Source organism: Anas platyrhynchos, chromosome 10, assembly GCF_047663525.1.
Source record: "Anas platyrhynchos isolate ZD024472 breed Pekin duck chromosome 10, IASCAAS_PekinDuck_T2T, whole genome shotgun sequence".
In the NCBI taxonomy this organism is placed as follows: domain Eukaryota; kingdom Metazoa; phylum Chordata; class Aves; order Anseriformes; family Anatidae; genus Anas; species Anas platyrhynchos.
In genome coordinates, this window is record NC_092596.1 from 9,149,288 (window position 1) to 9,168,682 (window position 19,395).

Consider the following 19,395-nt stretch of genomic DNA (forward strand, 5'->3'; position numbering starts at 1 on the left):
CGCATGCGCCGTGGGGGCGGCGGGGGTCGGGGCGGCTGCTCGGGGCCGGCTGGCGGTGAGGCGGCGGGCGCCATGTTGTGCTGCCGCCTGGCAGCCCTCGGGGCGCGGCGGCCGCTGCGGCCCCTCGGCCCCGCCGCAGGTGAGCGGGGGGGAGCTGAGGCGTGAGGGGGCTGCTCCGGGAAGGTGGGGGTGGGAGGGGAGAGCCGCGCAGGGAGGCGTTGGGGAGATAAAGGGTTGCGGTAGGGGAAGCGGAGCGAGGTGGGCGCTGCGAGCCCTGTCAGAAAAAAAATGAAATAAAATAAATGTGGTGTTGGAGCTGCGAGCGGCGCCTGCGGGGCTGGCGTGCCCCAAGGGAGCTGCTGAGGTGCATTAGTTCCCAAGGACTGTTCCAGGAAGCCGTAGTGTAGCTGGGGTTGGTTTACTCGCATCCATTTGGATGCTCACAGCTTCCAAATCAGCTCTGTCTCGCTGATATATGAGAGGAAATGAAGCGGGTGTAGCGGTGTGTGTGTTATGAGCACTGAAGCAGGCAGAAGTTGCTTTCTGTGTCGGGGGGAACGTGTTCTGCAGAGAAGCCCGGGCACAGCTGGCGGTGTTAAAGCACTGCTCAGCCGTCGCTGTGACACTGGTAAGGGTCTAATTGAAATACTGAAGTTTAATCTGATACTTCAGCCTAAAATAAAACGGTATGTGGCTGTTCAAGTAGATGTGCTTGTTGCCTTGCTTGTAAGGTTTACTGGGCTGCATTTGAATTGGCAGCCCTTGCTGCTGCCCTTCGTTTGGGATGCCTTTGCTATCAGCAAAAGCCTCCTCCCGGTGGTACTGTTCCTCAGAAAACTGGTGGCAAATGGACTTTTTGTTGGTATAACTGTACCTACTGCTTGTCCTAACGTGGCTATGTTAGTGTCTCGGTGTTGGAGAAGTGGCTGCAGGGCAGAGCTCGGAGGGCTGTGATCAGCAGCGCTCAGTCTGGCTGGAGGCCCCCAGCGGGGCCGTACTGGGCCCAGTCCTGTTCAGTTCATCCATCAATGACCTGGACGGTGGAACTGAGCGCGCCCTCAGCTGGTTTGCAGATGACACAAAACTGGGAGGAGTGTCCGATACGGTGTGGGCTGTGCTGCCAGCCAGAGAGACCTGGGCAGGCTGAAGCCTTGGGCAGCGAGGAACTTCGTGGAGTTCAACAAAGGCAGGTGCTGAGTCCTGCACCAGAATAACCCCCTGCACCTGTACAGCTTGGGAGCTGACCTGCTGGAAAGCAGCCCTGCAGGGAAGGACCTGGCAGTCCTGGTGGACAGCACGTTAACCGTGAGCCAGCACTATGCCCTCGTGGCCATCGGTCTCCTGGGTGCATTCAGAAGAGTGCTGCGAGCAGGCTGAGGGAGGGGATCCTGCCCATCCATCCAGCCCTGGTGAGGCCTCACCTGGAGTCCTGTGTCTGGTTCTGGGCTCCCCAGTACCGGAGGACAGGGAGCTCCTGGAGCGAGTCCAGTGGAGGACTATGAAGATGATGAGGGGACTGGAGCATCTCTCATGTGAGGAGAGGCTGAGAGAGCTGGGCCTGTTTAGCTTGGAAAAGACAGAGGGGATCTTGTAAGCGTGTGCAAATACCCAAAGGGAGGGTGTCAAGAGGATGGGCCAGACTCTTTTCAGTGGAGCCCAGTTCCAAACTGCAGCAAGTTCTGGCTGAATATGCGAAAATGATTCTTTAGACCAGCACTTGCTCCTGACAGAAGAGCAGGGAGTAAGAAAAGCAAATGCGCAGTACGCACATATCTCTGCTGTACTCTCCCAGTGATATGTGTCTGGAAGGCTCCTTCAGCAGGAGGTAGTCCGTGGATCTTCACTGCAGATGGTTTTGCTATTAATTGGTTTGTAGTAGTTTTTGATCTTGCTTGTATTTGTGGTATCCACAGGTGCCTGGAGCAGTCTTGTAGCTGTTAGTTCTGGCATAGAATAAATCACTGCGGTGACATGATACTGTGCTTTTCAAACAAATAGCTTATTTACTAATTTTCAGAAATTACTTGGGCTCTAATTTTAAAACACAACTCTGTATTGACAATCCTTTTATGTTTTTGTCTAATAAATTGTATTCCTTAGGCAACTTGTTGCAGCGCTGGAATGTGCCCGTAGGACTACAGATGAGCAGACAAGTGGCTAGCTCTGATGTGCCTGGGGGCAAAGGCAGTAGTTCTGTTTTTGCCCTTATTATGGGCTTGTCAACGTTAGGAGCGGGTGTATATGTAAGTAGAAAGGTAGTTCATAGAAAAAAGCTATGCTCTCCTATCAAGTGCTTGTTGTATTTCAGCTAACTTTCCTTAGCTTTTTATCTTTCTAGCTATTTCTTCCTTTGGTCAACTTGATAGAAGGGAGCTAACTGAACTATCTGGAAATTAACTTACTTTTTTGGTGGTGGTGGTGGTGGTTTTTTGTTTTTATTAATTATAAAGGCACACATTTTTACTAACTACAGCTCTATCTGTTGTCTTGTATGTGACAGTAGCATATGGTTCGGTGAGAATTTGATGGTATATGCTGCTAATACCAAAACAAACCTTTATTTGACAGATTTCAATTCAGAACATTAGTGTTTAGCTTGTGTAAGTATACCAAATCAACACAGTGTTGAGAAGCACACGTTTATGTCTGACTCAAAGATTCAAAAGAGTAAACCTTTCCAGCCTAACCTAGAGAGTTCCCCGACAGCTGAAGAGTGAAAGCATTACCTAGAAGGGGACAGGCCCTAAGATTACATTATACAAATCTTTGTTAAGATTTTTTCCTCTTTGAAGATCATATTTATTTAAAAGTTATGAGTTGTGATTTTTCTCCTAATGAAATTTCCCCATGCAGAAGACTTCTGAGAAATAAATAGAATTTCAAAACAGTGCATGGAGGAAAAGTATGTTTTCCTATTAAATATTCCTTCATGTGCCCTTATTGTCCTTTTGTACTTCTTCCATCTGCCAACTCATACTGAGTAGCATCAGCAGTCTTGCCTGAGCTGAAGACAGCAGCTATAGGAAAAACTGATTAAGATGCCAATTAAATTTCTTGATGGACTTGAAAGGAGAAGAAGCTTTGCTCTGTCATTCAGGAAGAGATTCACCTCTGAGTGTGAAAAGCTTCTTTGTGAAATAGAACAGCATTTTAGTGGTGTGAACATCTGTGGTTATTGTCTAGCTGGAAAGAAGGTTGGGGTAAAAATTCTGGAGAAGGGCCAGAAACCATGGGCAGCTGTGACCTGTCACTATATATATATATATATATATATATATACACATTTAATTTAAACTCCACTCATCATCTGCTAAAAGCTAAAAAAGCAAAATCTTTGTTACTTGTAATAAGGAATTAGATAGTCTTCAGAGATGTGTGTTCCCAGCTCCCTCCCCTAGTCCACACTGGAAAATCAATGCTTCATCTGAGCCAGACCTTTTGTTTTGAACATGAAAGATGACTTAAATAATTAAGAGGTCTTTATCTTCTGAGTCCAAAACTGTAAGTATACGTACTTCTACCTGTAGCACCAATGTTTCTTTTTTTTAATTTTTTGTTTCATTTTTGACAGACAAAGTAACTGAAAACATACTCTCTTTCTCCCAAGATCTGTTTAATCAAGAGTTCTTCTTAATACTCAGCACTTTCCCTCTCTTTTCTCTCATTGCCTGTCTTCACCTACAGTTTTGCAGTGTCATCATCTAAGATACCCTTCTAGATCACTAATGTCTTCAGGTGTTCCTGGCAAAGCTGGCAGCAACCTACTGTTCTACTTAATTGTAGGAGGAACAGTCACAGGGGCAGGAGCTTATGTAAGATGCTTAAATAAATGTGTTTTTATTGGGTGAGCGGGTGGAGGGAGGGTACTTTAATGCCATACCAAGTTAGTTATTTACTTCAGTTAAGCCATCCTTGTGCTCCCTGGCCTCAAATAATTTCAAGGGACATTGACAAATAATTTTACAGATTTATTATTCTCAAATAATGTAGTTCTTAAGGGAAAAGTTGCCTTACAATAAACTTTTCTACATTTAATAATCCAAAACAGAAGTTTACAGGTGCGGGAAGCCGAATGATGCCTTGATGCTGTAACACGTACAAGGTGTTTTCTTGTCTGTCTCTAGGTGTACAAAACGTTAAGAGAAAACAAAGAGCGTTTCACCAGCCGTGTCACAACAATAACAGCACGATCACAAGAAAATGCATCATCTCCTGGTGGGTACTAGCTTGTTATTTCTGTGTTTAGATTTATTTTCCATAAGCTCTTAACTTGAGACTCCTGAAACAAATAGAACAGAGCCCTTCTCAGAACACAGATTAGCATAAATTGTGCCTTCACAGCATTGATGCTTCTTAGTGCATTCTGTTTTTTTTTTTTTGTGTGTGTTTTTTTTTTTTTTGTGTTTTTTTTTTTTTTTTTTTTTTGTGAATTCACTTGTCTTCTCAGCATGGAATGTGGTGCTAGCTTCCCCTGATGCATAGTTTCTATGTTACAGATGAAGTATCCTTACACACATCCCTACAGATAAAAGTAGTGTGTCTCTCGGGGTTTCTTTCTGCAGTTTACACCTTTCGTGATGAAAGGAGAAAAGGTCCTGCTTTGGGTTTTCACCCTTAACTGGTCTGGCAAAGACATTCCAAGGGAACAGTATGGTCTGCCAACACTAAAACCCTCAGTGCTGTGCCATGTCCCTGTTCCATGTATAGTAGGCTGGGGCTGCAAGGAGTACCATGCTTGGGTCATGTGTAAATGAAGGAATCTTGACAATTAGTGAAGCTCTTGATGCCTGGCAGACTGTGTGGCCCACAGGTTAGTTTCTGAAGGTCTTTTGTAGTGTATGAGATCTCAAGCTGCGCTGTCTAAGCTGTTGGGCCAAAGAACGGTGTATTTCATAGTAAGAGTGGCTTCAGGTCGTAAAAAAAAATAGCATGTTCTATGTCGCTTGGTTATGAAACCAACATATTATCCTGGAAACAGGACAGCAAAGTAATTGCTTTGGTCTGAAGAAGAGGATAAAACATGTTTATCAGGGTTGAGGCTGGAAAAGAGAGTGAGAGGTTAGGTGTTGAAGCAGAGGTCTGTAAGTCAATGTTTCTGGAGTCTCTGCCCCTTTATGGTGAAGAGTCTGTTAATAACGTGGTCTCCTTGAATCAGCTCTGATCTGCAACTTCCTAAAGTTATCCTTGTTAGATTGTGTTTTGTTGCATTAAGTCAGTGTTGACTTTTTTTTTCACATACAGGTGCTGCTTCTCGGGGCTCAGCAGGTGAGGTCTTAATGGTAATATTTGACTTATTCCTACATACAATTTAACTGCATGTTGTTTAGAAACAGCACTTGTGTGTGAGGGGAAAGGTATTCTGGTAGGAATTCAAAAGCTGGTCTCCTTTTGGAATGCAATTGAAAAATAATATACCTTAGGATATTATTACCTATTATTACCTATTATTAAACCATACCTGGTATGGTTTTGAGAATTTGTTTTCTTATAAACTGATTGTCCAGTGCAGAGTTTTGGTCTTGATTTATGTCCGTAAAGGTGCTGAGGAAGTGTAGCTAGATCAAACACTCAGCAGATTGTATTTCCCAAATAATTTTGACGTTGGTTCCTGATTTGAATGGCAACCCTGTCATGTAGAATTCTGAGGTCTTTTCTCCTGAATACTTTTTTTGGCTGTCTCTCTTGCTAACTCAACAGATTTACTATAAAACCTGACTGTTGGATTTCTAGTACAATATTTGGCCAAAGTAGAGTCTGAGCATGTTTTCGCTATCCTGATTATACTCTACAGAGAATGTCCTGATGCTATCTGAAACTTCTGAAATTGCATGTTCAATGCCAGAAACAAACTTTGGGGGTCTTGACTTTGCAGCCTCTTCACTGAGCTGTGCAAACGTAAGCAGCATGCTTAAATAGATCAGTTAGTAAAATGAAGCTCTTTGAGAGTCTGCTGGACAAGCATTTAACAGGTTGTCCAAATGTTAGTATTCAAACCTGCTATGTAGATTGTTCTTACTCCTCCCAAACTCTTAAACCAGAGAAAAGTAGATCTATAACAGATAAGCTAAATGATGTAAGCTGTGCTGCTGGCCTGTTCTAAAACTCTCAGTAGTCATTGAGATCAGCTGTGTAGATCTAGCTTAGAAAAACTGTTTGATAAAATATGCCAGTTTGAGTTATGTGGGGAGCCTGCTTTTAGTGAAGCAGCAGCATGGTTCATGGGAACTATATTGGGCTGGAAGGGAAGGGAGGAGAAAGTATTTGAAGGGCAGTCTGACAAAGGAAATTTGTATGCGAAAGATGTCCGGTGGTGTACTCTGTTCTTTGCTGCTGGGCAGTTTTTCATGTTGTATTTGTAGTAAAATGTCTAATATGTCACCTGCAGCTCCAGAAGCTCACCCTGAGGTCCCATCTCATGTTCCTTTCTTGCTAATCGGTGGAGGAACTGCTGCTTTTGCTGCTGCCCGATCCATTCGGGCTCGTGACCCTGGTGCCCGGGTAAGAGATGCCCTGTTCTAGAGCAGAGTTGTGTGGATGGCTGAATACCATGCTTGCTTCGGAGCCCTTGTGTGTGTTGGCATTGCCTGCATCAGTTCAACTGATAAGTCTAATGACCAATTAAAGGTGCTGATTGTGTCTGAAGATCCTTCATTGCCCTACATGCGTCCGCCCCTTTCCAAAGAACTGTGGTTCTCAGATGATCCAAATGTGACGGAGACTCTGCGATTCAAACAGTGGAATGGCAAGGAGAGGAGGTATGTCACTTAGCAAAGACGAAGGAGAGTGTTTATGAAAGTGTTTATGATGATAAAAGTGTTCTTGTGAGAGAGCTACTGGAGAGCTCTGAGGAACACAGCAGCGATGCTGTTTAAACAGATCACTGAGTAGACTTCATGTCTCCCTGCGATGAAGAGAGCCCTGGGTTGTGCATGGAAGTGTTCATTGCCACTAGAGTGACTGAAGAAGGAACAGATCGTTGCATGTTGTGGGCAGAACCTGTGTGATATTTTGCACTGGACCATCTGAGTTGCGGAGTCCAAGAGACTCCACAATAAGAGGCTGCAGGCATGTGGAGAGGGGCTTCTCAGAGATGCTGAGATGTTCCAGAGGTGGCAGTTACGTGCTGCTTAGTACGTTGTGTTAGCTTAGTGCTAAACATCACTTGAATCTTGCTGTGATTCCCTTAATCATATGCTGCTGGGAGAAATCCTGTGAAATAAGTTAGTGGTATAGGTGAGGGTATAGCTTCACAGTTCAGAGCAGAGCTCTAGGAACCTAGGATCTCACTGGATCCTTGTGACATTTATGATATAAACCCTTACTGAAGTAAATACATGAACTTAACAGTGTGAAGCTGCTAGTTTTTAAAAATAAATAAATTCTGGAGCTTGTTACAGGTGCACAGAGTTGTCTTCATATCATTGGTAATTTCCAGATAGCTGGTGTCAGAGAGAAACTGGAACTCATTTGATAATTGAGCTTTTTTCAGCATATATTTCCAGCCACCGTCATTCTATGTGCCTGCTCGTGATCTGCCTTTTGTAGAAAATGGTGGAGTAGCAGTTCTCTGTGGCAAGAAGGTGAGTGCATCACTAGCTGTTGTTCTATCATCATACAGCTCTTCCCAAGCAGAACCCATGGTCTAAGCTTAAAAGTAACAGCTGTAAACCCTTGTGGGGGGCTGGCTGAGGAGGAGCATATGAAAAATGTTGTGAAAAATTTATACAGTGAATCTGGGACTACCCTAATCTTAAGGACAGCATGTGTGAAGCTTGAAAGCAGGAAAAGCTATGAAAAATAGCAGTGATCTGAGGGAAGTTGAAGCAGGAAGGATGAGATTGGAGTATGTGCATGGGATGAGAATATATACAGCTTACAAACAAGGTGTGGCAAAATTGGAACTAGGCTATGTATCAACTAGAAGGAGAGGTAAAGAGAGTTGAGTGTCATCTGAGTTATGGATCATAACATGAGCATTGTACAGAGGCAGCAGAAAGGTGAAAAAATTCATGGTGAGGCTTCTACTATATTTGTCTCCTCAATTTTCTGTATATTGCTAAAATAAGACTTCAGTGATTTCAGTCTTCTTATTGCTGAATCAGTTCTAGAGTCAGATCCTGGGAAGATTGGCCCGATCTGTTATTGCTGCCAAAAGAAGCTCTTTGAATTTCTCCTTCCAGTCTTCTCCCTTCCCTGCCTGCCCCGCCCTCCCCCTTCTGCCTCCCAGTAGAAAAATAGTAGCCACTTAAAGGTGGAAGAATGTTACAAGTTTTCTCATCAGTAGTCTGTGCAATTTTAACTCAAATGGATGGAATTACAGTGGGTGGAAGCCTGAGCTCTCCTGCTTGTTTAATTTTGCAGGTTGTGCATATGGATGTTAGAGGCAACACGGTGAAACTCAGTGATGGTTCCCAGATATCCTATGATAAATGTTTGATTGCCACTGGTAAGGGTTTTTTGTGTGTGTTTTGTTCTCATCTCCTCCTTACTCTGTGTTGTGTCAGGCTTTTTATTTCAGTGACATTTACTTGGCAAGGAAGTTCCTGCCATGCGTATCAAACTCTTCGCCGAGCAGTCACATGAAGGACAGTCAGACCAACAAATGTGCCATGGGGTTTTTCACTTGCCTTGCATGAGCCAGCTTCTCCGGGACGTTCAAAGTTTTACTCTGAAAATCGGTAGGAAAGGAGGAAAAGGTGACTTCCCCAGCAGCTGGGTAAAGGAACTCCTGTACAGCTTAACACTTTCAAATCCTGCCTGTGGCAGTAGCAAGGAGAACCAACTTTTACCTTGGCAGAACACTGCTCTAGCATCTACCCCTAGCAGTTCTGCAGCCCAATGTAGCGGGACTGACTGTCTCCAGTTAGTGGAACGAAGTGTATAGCATTGGATTTTTATTTATTTTTCTGCTGTGTTACTTGGGTCACCTGCTGCTTGCACAGGAAATCTTTCATGGTAAAAACCCGGAGCACAACAGTGAATAGAACATACTGTAACAGCTTGAAAATCACAGCCCAGACTGAAGTTAGCTCTGCATTGACTAGATCTAAACAGTGACAGGGCCAGCAGTCACTAGTCTCTCTTTCTATTTATACCCTCCCCTTCAGGTGGTACCCCAAGGAATCTGCCCGCCATTGAAAGAGCAGGAAAAGATGTCCAGCAAAGGCTGACACTCTTCCGAAAGGTAAGCTCCAGTCTCTGCTAGTCCTGTGGTGAGGTTGAAGAAATTAAAACCACTACCATGATTTTCAGCTTGTTCACTCTTCTGCTTTGGGTCTAGGACAGCCTTGCCATGGCAGCAGCTTCCCTCAGCTGATAAAACAGGAGTGTGTTTGCTGTGTATTCCTTTCTCTGGGTGGGTGAACAAGTTAAGAGTCTCAGACACCACCTTCACCCTTAGCTCAGGCCTGAGAGCTGTGTTATGGTGTTGGTTTTAGTCTCTTTCCTGTATGGCTTTGTTGTACCTTCCAAGCATTTTTAAACGCATGAGCAGTATTAGATCTATGATTTTCATCTAAGACTGCAAGTCAGTTTGGACTGTAAGCATCGTGTGCCTTCAGGACAATGATCAGATGGTGTAAATTAGGTTAGTGCTCCAGCCTGACACCCCTCCTGAATAAGCGTATGCCATATTTCTGCATCATATGGGTAAGAGGTCAGCCTTTAGTCTGAAACAGAACAGAGATTGCTCTCATATGTTGAATTTTGAGTGGAGTATGAAGTCGAGTGTTTGTGTTACATCTGGGATTGTCTTGGGTAGTTTTCTGATGAGCTTATAAACTAATGCATGTGTCTTCTTCATGGCATTTCTTCACCTTCATCCTATGCCTTGGGAGAAAGTGAATAAAAGACACAGAAGTTGGTTGGTGGACTTCTGTTTTCACAGTAGAGATTCTTTTTCTTGACAAGCTCCACATTTCTTGAAAATGTGGGGTTTAGAACAGATATACAGGTTTCTCCTCAGTCTAGTTCAGGGAATGAATCAATAATAAGAATCACAGAATCGTCTAGGTTGGAAGAGACCTCCAAGATCGCAGAGTCCAACATCTGACCTAACACTAACAAGTCCTCCACTAAACCATATCGCTAAATTGAACATCTAAACAGCTTTTAAAGCCCTCCAGGGATGGTGACTCCACCACTTCCCTGGGCAGCCCATTCCAATGCCTCACAACCCTTTCAGTAAAGAAGTTCTTCCTAATATCCAACCTAAAACACCCCTGGCGCAACTTTAGCCCATTCCCCCTCGTCCTGTCACCAGGCATGTGGGAGAATCGACCAACCCCCACCTCACTACAGCCTCCTTTAAGGTACCTATGAGCCCCATGGAATCTTGCTGCTCTGTGCTGGACTTGCACTGTGGTCTAGTTGTCAGGTTTGGTTTGATCAACTGTGGCACAGGAAAGTTGTGTTGTGATCTGTGGTGTGCTTACAGTACTGCGTGTACTTCAGATCATTTGTGTCTGGAAATTTCCTTCTAATTTTCTCTTGACAGTTGGGGAGAAAACTCAGGAATCTGAGGCTGTCTGAACAGGGAAAAGTTTGCACTGAGACTGGGAAGCCAGAGGTTGTTTTTCTTTGTATGATAGAGGAACAAGGGAAATGTGCTTCTTCCATTTTCTAAGCTAAGGAGAGGGCTACTCTTATTTCAAAGGGAGAAACTGAAGAATTTACCCTGCTGCCTTTCCTATTTGAGGATATTTGAAATGGGAATACATCTTTCAGGTCGAGGACTTCAAAAGTCTGGAGAAGATTTCAAGACAAGTCAAATCCATCACGGTTATTGGTGGTGGCTTTCTTGGCAGTGAGCTGGCCTGTGCTCTGGGAAGAAGAGGTAAGTGTGCCTCTGCAGGCAGCTTGCTTTATCTGGCACCTTTACAGAAGTGACAGACACTGAGTGCAAGCAGCCTGACTTTTTAAGCTTCCTTTTCATTCCCCAGCTGCTGAATTTTCACACGGACTTGTGATTTGTCTGAAATAACCTTGATGCACATGCCTTTTGTTGGCCATATGGGCTGGCCTTGTTTTCAATTCTCTCATTAGCTGTCAAGCAGACCCTGACTACAAATGTTTTTGTAAGTTGGGCTTTCTGTAAGCTTTGCAGACCAGTGCATGTCGCGAAGTCATTCCACCCTGTAAAAAGTAATATATTTGTGCTCTCATACTAAAAGGCATCGTAAAATTACTTCAAACTGAACTTTTTTTTTTAATTGTTAAACGCGTACAGCTTTCTGAATAGACTTTTACTGTTAACTTCTGCAGGATTTCAATAAGAAACCAAGATGTTAAGGATGTTAAGCATTTTAGTTTGAAGTTTGCTGTCTGTTATCCTAGAGTTTTCAGGTGTATGTGACAAAGTGGATGGTCACTTTTTGATTCCTGTGGAAAATGTGGGGGCCAGAACTCCCAGTTTTGGAGACCTCTGCCAAGCTCCTTGTGTAAAGCAAAGTGAAGCTTGTGTCCTGAAATCTGTGCTACTGCTCTTTATTGATGAGATGTAAGAAGTCTGCTCTTTGCTTTCCTCTCAGCGCGAACCAGAGGCCTGGAGGTGATTCAGCTGTTTCCAGAAAATGGCAATATGGGCAAAGTCTTGCCTGAATATCTGAGCAACTGGACCACAGAGAAGGTCAGAAAAGGTAAAGCTGTGTCTTAGTGCTCCCCCTCTGCAAGTGGCTGAGCTGTGATGCTTAGATCAGTGGCTGTTGTGTAACTCTTCTTTGTACAACACAGATCTCTGCTTGTTCAGCCTGTGGAGTCTCAGGAAAACTGGGTCCGTTGCAAGGCGGCCCAAGTGCAGAACAGAACAAGTTGTGTTTCAGGCTTGCCCTTGAGCAGTTTGGGTAGCACAGGGCTGCCAGGGTTCTCACTTCTTAGTTGTTCCTCTGGCAAGGGCAAACAAATATGCATGGTGATGCCAGTGATACACCTGGAATATCACTACAGAGAGTGATCCCTACTGCTGATACAGCTTGCAAGTTCTGAGTTGCTCTAAGCCTCATGTAATTTTCCTTCTTACAGCCTAATCTAGTTGGCCTAGAATCAGTTTGAGAGAAGGATTGTGTAGCCCCATGCCTTATGCATTCACCTTTAGTGTAGTGTTAAATTGATCTGTAAGATCTGAGACACCTTTTTTTTCCCCGTTTCCTATATGTAGTGCCTGTTCCTCTGGATTGGTCAGTAGAGTGGGGACAGAGGAAGGAGGGAAACTGGGGCTGCAAACTACAGGACCCAGTAACTGATGGGTCCGATTTACTTTCTTCTCCTTGTGGAAGCTTTCCTCGTAGAACCTCTGGGTCTGGCTGTAACAGAACAGTAGGTAATTAAATATCCTTATGGCCTGAGAACCTGTCTTAGGGAGTTCTTCTGGATGTGACTTTGCCATCATATGAGATGTACTTTCAACTGTCATTTAATTAGCTCTTTCTGACTTGTTGTCTGGATTTCTTTCTCCTTGTGATTCAGTAAAGATAAGGTAGTCTCCTCTCAGTTCCTAAGCTGGTTCTTGCACTGCCTCCATCTTAGTTTGCACTAAGGACATCTGCTTCATGTGAAGACTATTGCTGAGCAAGTAATTACATTTCTTACGTTTGTTTCCAGAGGGTGTTAATGTTATGCCTAACGCCGTGGTCAAGTCTGTCTCTGTCTCTGGAAATCGACTGGTGATTAAACTAAAAGATGGTCGAAAGGTAAATTTAAATGCAAAGGATGGGTAAGTTTGCAGAGAGGCCACTGAGAGAATTAGAATAGTAATTATAAATTCTCAAACAGGTGGAGACTGATCACATTGTGGCTGCAGTAGGGCTGGAGCCTAATGTGGAATTAGCGAAATCTGCTGGTCTAGAGGTGGATTCTGACTTTGGAGGATTCCGGGTCAATGCAGAGCTGCAGGCACGCTCCAATATCTGGGTGGTGAGTATGTGGAGGAGTTTTTTGTCCGCTAGTTAAGCTGATGCAGTCAAAACACACAGAATTGTGGGGTCTGACATACCTCAATTAAGTGAATAAGGCCAAGAACAGCAAGTTAGTGAGGCCACTTGTAGTGCATACCCTGCCAGCAGCCTTGGAGCCTGTTCATGCACTACAGCATGTTTTGTTACTGTGGTAATGAATGCATATTTTTGAATATTTGTTCTGTGTAAGAGGAGTTGGGGTAAATTAAAATGTAGCACAAATTACGCTGTTGCATGGGAGTATTTAGAGCCTTTTTGGTGGGAGTCAGGACTCTGGCTCCTCTGAAAAACGCGTACTTGATACTGTCTTAATTTTCTGAAGATCAGTGAAAAATGTTGAGAAGGTGGAGCTTCTGTGCCTTGGGGAGCGGGAGCAGGTCTGAGTTGGGTTGTTAGGAAAACTCAGTTCATTATTTGAGTTGGTTCTCCTCCCAATGCCTTTTTTCTTTTGTGCATTAGTTTGAGCTTTTGATGTCTGTGTTCAGTCCTCACTGAATGAATCTCTCTTTAAGGCTGGGGATGCTGCCTGCTTCTATGATATCAAACTAGGTAGGAGACGTGTAGAGCACCACGATCATGCTGTTGTGAGTGGAAGGCTAGCTGGAGAAAACATGACGGGAGCTGCAAAACCCTACTGGCATCAGTCCATGTTCTGGTAACGTTCAGTTCTTCTTTTAGTATTTCTTATTTGACCATGTTGTAGGAGCTATGACAAGATATGCCTTGTAAACGTTCTGTTTTCTGACTGCAGTGAAGCTACAGCTGAGCTGGGTTCCTTGTACAGTTGGCTGGCATGTTATTGGTATTTCTTTCATTCTCCCCAGTCTGTATTTGAGATTTATGACCAGTAATTTAGAAATGCACATACAGAGATACCCATATTGTTTTGTGTAATGCATCTTTGTCCTCAGCATAGTTGGGAACACTTTTGACAGACTGTGCTTACTAAGTCCCAAACTACGGCAGAACCGACTACTATAAGCACATGAGTTCAAATTCAGCTGGTGCCCAGTTCAAGGAGGTGTTAAAGCAACGTGCAGTTCTCTTCAATCTTCTTTAAATGCACTCTCAAATATGCACTAAATAATTGTCTGTGCTGCTAAGTCTAGTGGTCATAAAACAAACATGCCAGAAGTTTAGTCAAATGACCTTAAGTAGAACCTGGAGGAATATTTGCTTCTGCCTCGACCCTGTCTCAAGTGACATTAGTACTTAGCAAGCAACACGGAAGACTTCTGCAAGTACTTATGACTAATTACAATTTAGTACAACTAGTAATTACAGGCAAGTAACTGTCTACCAGTGTTCATATCCATATCCTGAGGTCAGATGTTTAATTTTTCTAAAGGGTCATGATACACAGATCTTGGAATTAGTTAAATTTCCTCCAAAAGAGTAGTTTTTAAGTTTTTATTCGCTAAGCTGGTTTCTTCTGAAACTGGTGACCTTAGATTTGCTCTATCTTGATTACTTCTTTCACACTGATGTATGCTGTGGTGGTTTTACTCAGGTGGGCAGCCAAGCTCCACCACAGCCGCTCTCACTCCCCCTCCTCAAAGAGAAAGAGGGAGAAAATACGATGAAAAGGGATTAAGGGTTGACATAAGGATCGCTCAACAATTATTATGACAGGCAAAACAGTAGGAAGATGGGAAGATTTATTATTACTAACAAGCTAGAGAAGTGAGAAACAAAGGAAAGAAACCGAAAACGCCTTGCGTGGGCTCTTCTCCATGGGCTACAGGTCCAGCCTGGAATCTGCTCCAGCAGGGGTTCTCCACAGGTCGCAGCCTCCTGCAGGCCCCATCCACCTGCTCCACTGTGGTCTCCTCCACGGGCTGCAGGGGCACAGCCTGCTCCACCATGGTCCTCACCACAGGCCACAGGGGACTTCTGCTCCGGTGCCTGGAGCACCTCCCACTCCTTCGCGGACCTTGGGGTCTGCAGGGCTCATCCTCACTCCTCTCTCTCCCAGCTGCTGTTCCTCAGCAGTTTTTTCCCCTTTCTTAAATATGCTGTCACAGAGGTGCAAACAACATCTCTTATTGGCTCAGCTCTGGCCAGCAGCGGGGCCCTTATCTAACATTGGGCAGCTTCTGGATTCTTCTCACAGAAGCCTCCCCTATGCCCTCCACCCCATACCAAAACCTTGCCACATAAACACACTACATATGCATCAGAGGTGGTGTTAGTCAGTGTGTGTGCCATGATCCCTCCTGCATGACACTGTCATTAGGGCTTGGGTTAGACTTGCCCTACATTTGTGATGCTAATCCTATAAATGACCTTTCTTTTTTTTTTTTTTTTTTTTTTTTTTAATTTGGTTCATTCCTAGGAGTGATCTGGGCCCTGATGTAGGGTATGAAGCCATTGGACTTGTTGACAGTACTTTACCAACAGTAGGGGTTTTTGCTAAAGCAACAGCAAAGGACACACCAAAATCTGCAACGGAGCAATCAGGTAGGTGTACAGCCTTCCTTGGGAGCTGTTTGTGTGCATGCAGGTTTTTGTGTCTTGTTCTGTGTAGTGGCAACAGTCAGTCTGATCTCACGGCGGAGCACTCTAAGACACATCATCTGTAAGCTTCTTTTCTAGACCAAGCTTTGAATGCTGGTTTTAATGTTAAAACATGATTAAAACAGTGTTCACCAATACCACATCATGTAACTCATTTACCAGATTAAACACTTTATTTTCCCAGTCAAGATAAATTTCCTCCACAGCAATAAACTGATCAGGGTATGCACAAAAGAAATTGTGCAAATCTAAGCATATTTATTTTGCATATACAGTCTGCAAGAAGGAGACTGTTCAAGGTCCCAGTCTAAGGTCCTGTAAGGGTTGGGGCAAACCCAAACTTCAGTACAGATAGGGTGATGCATGGATTGAGAGCAACCATGTGGCGAAGGACTTAGGAGGGTATTGGTGGATGAAATACTTGGCATGAGCTAGCAATGTGTGCCTGCAGCCCAGAAAGCTACTTAAAGGGGGACTACAAGAAAGATGGGGAAGAGATACTTTACCAGGGTGTGTAGTGATACAAAAAGAAGTAACAGTTTTAAACTAGGAGAGAGTAGATTTAGATGATAGAAAGAAGAAATTATTTACAATGATGGCTAGATACCTGGACAGAGTTGTCCAAGGAAGTTGTGGATGCTCCCTCCCTGGAAGCGCTCAAGGTCAGGCTGGATGGGAATTTGAGCAACCTGATGTAGTGCAGCTCATGTCCTTGCCCATGGCAGGGGTTCAGAATTAAGGCCTCTTCCAACCCAAACCGTTCGGTGAGTCTACAGCGTGTTTGGTGACGGAAGCCAGGAGTTGTCAGCGTTATGCTTTGTGTTAGGATTGCTTCATTATTGTGTTAAAGAATCCTAACTTTTGCTGGCGTCAAGTCAAAGAAAAACACACCTCAGTCTCTTACAGAAGCCTTCTCTTTAGCCTGCCTTTATCACCGCAGGTAGGGAGCTGCTGCCTTTTTCTGCACTGGTTCTTTGACGTGACATCTTTACATTAGGGACAGGTATCCGATCGGAAAGTGAAACTGAAGCAGAAGCTTCAGAAGTTCCCACTTCTCCGAGTGCTTCACCAACGCCTCACGTTCCAAAGGAAGGAGAAGATTATGGCAAAGGTGTCGTTTTCTACCTCAGGGACAAAGTTGTGGTGGGAATTGTGTTATGGAATATCTTCAACAGGATGCCTATAGCTCGCAAGGTCAGTACAGGACTAGTATGCTGAACAGGGGGACTGTTGCTTTCAGCTTGCTTAGATCTGGGATTTGCTTGTCGAAAAGTAAATCTGCCAAATGAAATGAGACTGACTGAATGCAGATAAACTTCTGTAATGAAATGTCAAGTCTGGCAGATGAAAGCAGAGCAGTGACTATCGTCTTCCTGGACTTCAGGAAGGTCTTCAACACTGTGTCCCATTAAGATCCTCACAAAGAAGCTGGTGAAGTCTGTGTTGTAGACAGATATTGCTACATTTCAATTTGGCTGTAGTAAATACTGTTGTCATGTGGTGGTGGTGGTGGTTTTATCCTACTGGGCAGCCAAACTGCAACACAGCTGCTCTCTCACTCCCCATCCTCAAAGGGAGAGGGGGAGAAAATATAATGAAAAAATGGCTCAAGGGTTAAGATAAGGACAGGGAGATCACTCTGCAGTTATTGTCACAGACAATATATTGTCACCAGGAGGCTTTTAGAGAGGATCTAAAATGTGTGGCATTGGCTGGGTGACTGTGTAGGGTTTGCAGTACTGTTTTTTTATAGCATATACAGGTTTTAATGCAAGCTCCCTTCTTCCAGATCATCAAAGATGGGGAAGAGCATGCTGATCTCAATGAAGTAGCAAAGCTTTTCAACATCCACGAAGACTGAGCTCCAGAATTTAATCGCTGCAATAGGAGTAGGGCAGCAGGTTCTTGCTGACTGTGTGTACCCCTTCATCTTGGAGAACTTGCTCTGAGCACTTGTTAATATTTCCCATCACCTAGAATTCTAATGTTTGCACCAATAAAATCAGATTCTTCTAACTTAAATGTCTTCTTCCTGCACATGTGCATTACTGGTTTTGAAAGGGGAGCGTGCTGTGTGCCTCTCTAAGCTTTTCCCGCTTACCAACAACGAAGAAGCCTGCAGAAGTGCCTGTTTTCTTGCAGCACGTTCTGGCTGGAGAGCTTTCAGTACTGCTGGCTAACTTTGGGGAGGGCTGTGCTCTTGGGAGTTGTTATGAGACTGCTGGAAGAGGGACACTGGTGCAGGTTTGGAGAAAACAGGTTGGAGGGGGTGGGGAGAACCATTCACTGGTGATGCCAGACCCAGGGTGTGCTAGCAGGAGCATGTTAGCTCCCGTGCTGCCGTGTGGGAGTTGGGGTGCTCTCTGATAAAACTGAGATCTCAGCTGTTCCTGAAAGGTTAAAAGAGATGCAGAGCTGGGTTACAGCACCATACAGGGGAGTGGAGCCAGAGAGGTAGCATTTCAAAGTGTAGCTGGAGATGATTTCCACCAGTCCTGGGACTAGTACTGCTTAATATCTTTACCAGTGACACGGTGGGATCAAGCGAACCCTGAGCAAAGTTTGCAGCTGAAACCAGGTTGGGAGGGAAGTGTTGGTCTGATGGAGGGTAGGAAGGCCCTGCAGAAGGATCTGGACAGGTCAGGTTGATGGGCAGAGGCGAATGGGATGAGGTTCAACATGGCTAAGTGCTGGATCCTGCACTTTAGCCACAACAACCCCATGCAATGCTATAGGCTTGGGGCAGAGTGGCTGGAAAGCTGTGCGGAGGAAAAGGACCTGGGGGTGTTAATTGATATGCACCTGACCATGAGCCAGCAGTGTGCCCAGGTGGCAGAGAAGGCCAACGGCATCCTGGCTCGTATCAGCCAGGGTTTGGCTGGACAAATGAACTGTCCTGTACTGAATTAGTGTCCTCAGGAGAGAGTATTGGTCTTTTGAATAATCTGCTTACTTGATTTTGGTATAATCCTGTGTAAATCAAGGTGCACAGAGTTCTGGTAATAATTCTGTAAGCTGGCCTGTTACTTTGAAATGCTAACAAGGACTGAGTATCCAACAGAAAGGCCAGTCCAAATAACTGATTGTCCAAATTGTGGGATGCAATGTTGGGTCAGTTTGGAACTAGGGGGTGAATTAAATTGTCCAAACTATGCGTTTTGGAGGGAAACTGGCAAATTGATTCTGTAAATAGGAGAGGTCACATTCCTGTGGAGGTGGGTAGTTTTTGTCTGGAAAAACACACTGAGGACTTGGGAAAACGTTGGCATACGTGATCTTAGTGAGTGTTGTCTTTTTCGTTGGCACTCAGAGCAACTTATCAGACAACTCACTGCCTGAAGAGTCCCACGATTGATGCTGTGCCTTAGCCGACAAGAATAAGTCAGGTGTAGAACCTCACTAACTGATGGGTATGCAGAGGGCCACAAGGGGAAAATATGTGGCCATGGCTCTCCGTTCCCTTGGCACCTAAGTAGCTGGTTGGTTAGCAACCAAAGCAAACTGCAAGTGAATAAAACAGAGCCATGAGACAACCCTGATGTGCCTCCTTGGGCAATCTGTTATCCAGGAAAAAGCATTTATTGCATAAAGAGTAATCAGGCTGACAGTGCATTCCTAGGACACAGCTGATGTAACTGGACTTCCAATACAGCTTCAGTGATTAACAGAAGAAGCAGCAATCCAGAAGCCACCGTTTATTGTCACCAGTGGAACTGGATAAATCAATCTGGGCGCGTAGTGATGTTGGAGGAGTACTGGTCCTCAACAAACCTTACCAATATTGCCAATAGCAATAAAGAGATCAATTGCTCTTCTGAAGATGGGGCCTGGAGATACAGTAATACCCGGTAAAATCATCGAACCAAGACATTTCATCCCATGGGTTCAGGGAAAATGTGTTATTGCTACACACCAGATAAAAATTACT

General features: G+C 44.4%; 1 protein-coding gene across 7 annotated transcripts; it reads left to right on the top strand.

The window, feature by feature from the left end:
- Positions 1-17,489, top strand: AIFM1 (apoptosis inducing factor mitochondria associated 1). 7 transcript variants are annotated; one of them, XM_038184374.2, is made up of 18 exons: positions 1-139; positions 2,101-2,243; positions 3,685-3,812; positions 4,125-4,215; positions 5,242-5,265; positions 6,386-6,498; positions 6,625-6,755; positions 7,490-7,580; positions 8,362-8,446; positions 9,108-9,184; positions 10,726-10,834; positions 11,529-11,636; positions 12,598-12,686; positions 12,769-12,909; positions 13,463-13,605; positions 15,286-15,410; positions 16,465-16,661; positions 17,257-17,489. In XM_038184374.2, exons 3-18 carry the CDS (start codon positions 3,726-3,728, stop codon positions 17,326-17,328), a joined length of 1,683 nt encoding a protein of 560 aa, XP_038040302.1. In that variant the 5' UTR covers positions 1-139; positions 2,101-2,243; positions 3,685-3,725; the 3' UTR covers positions 17,329-17,489. The 7 variants fall into 7 exon arrangements, with proteins under 7 accessions (XP_038040302.1, XP_038040298.1, XP_071898984.1 ...); XM_038184370.2 differs by lacking the exon at positions 2,101-2,243; XM_072042883.1 differs by lacking the exon at positions 2,101-2,243 and having other exon boundaries at positions 4,125-4,211; positions 5,241-5,265.
- The last annotated feature ends 1,906 nt before the right edge of the window (positions 17,490-19,395 follow it).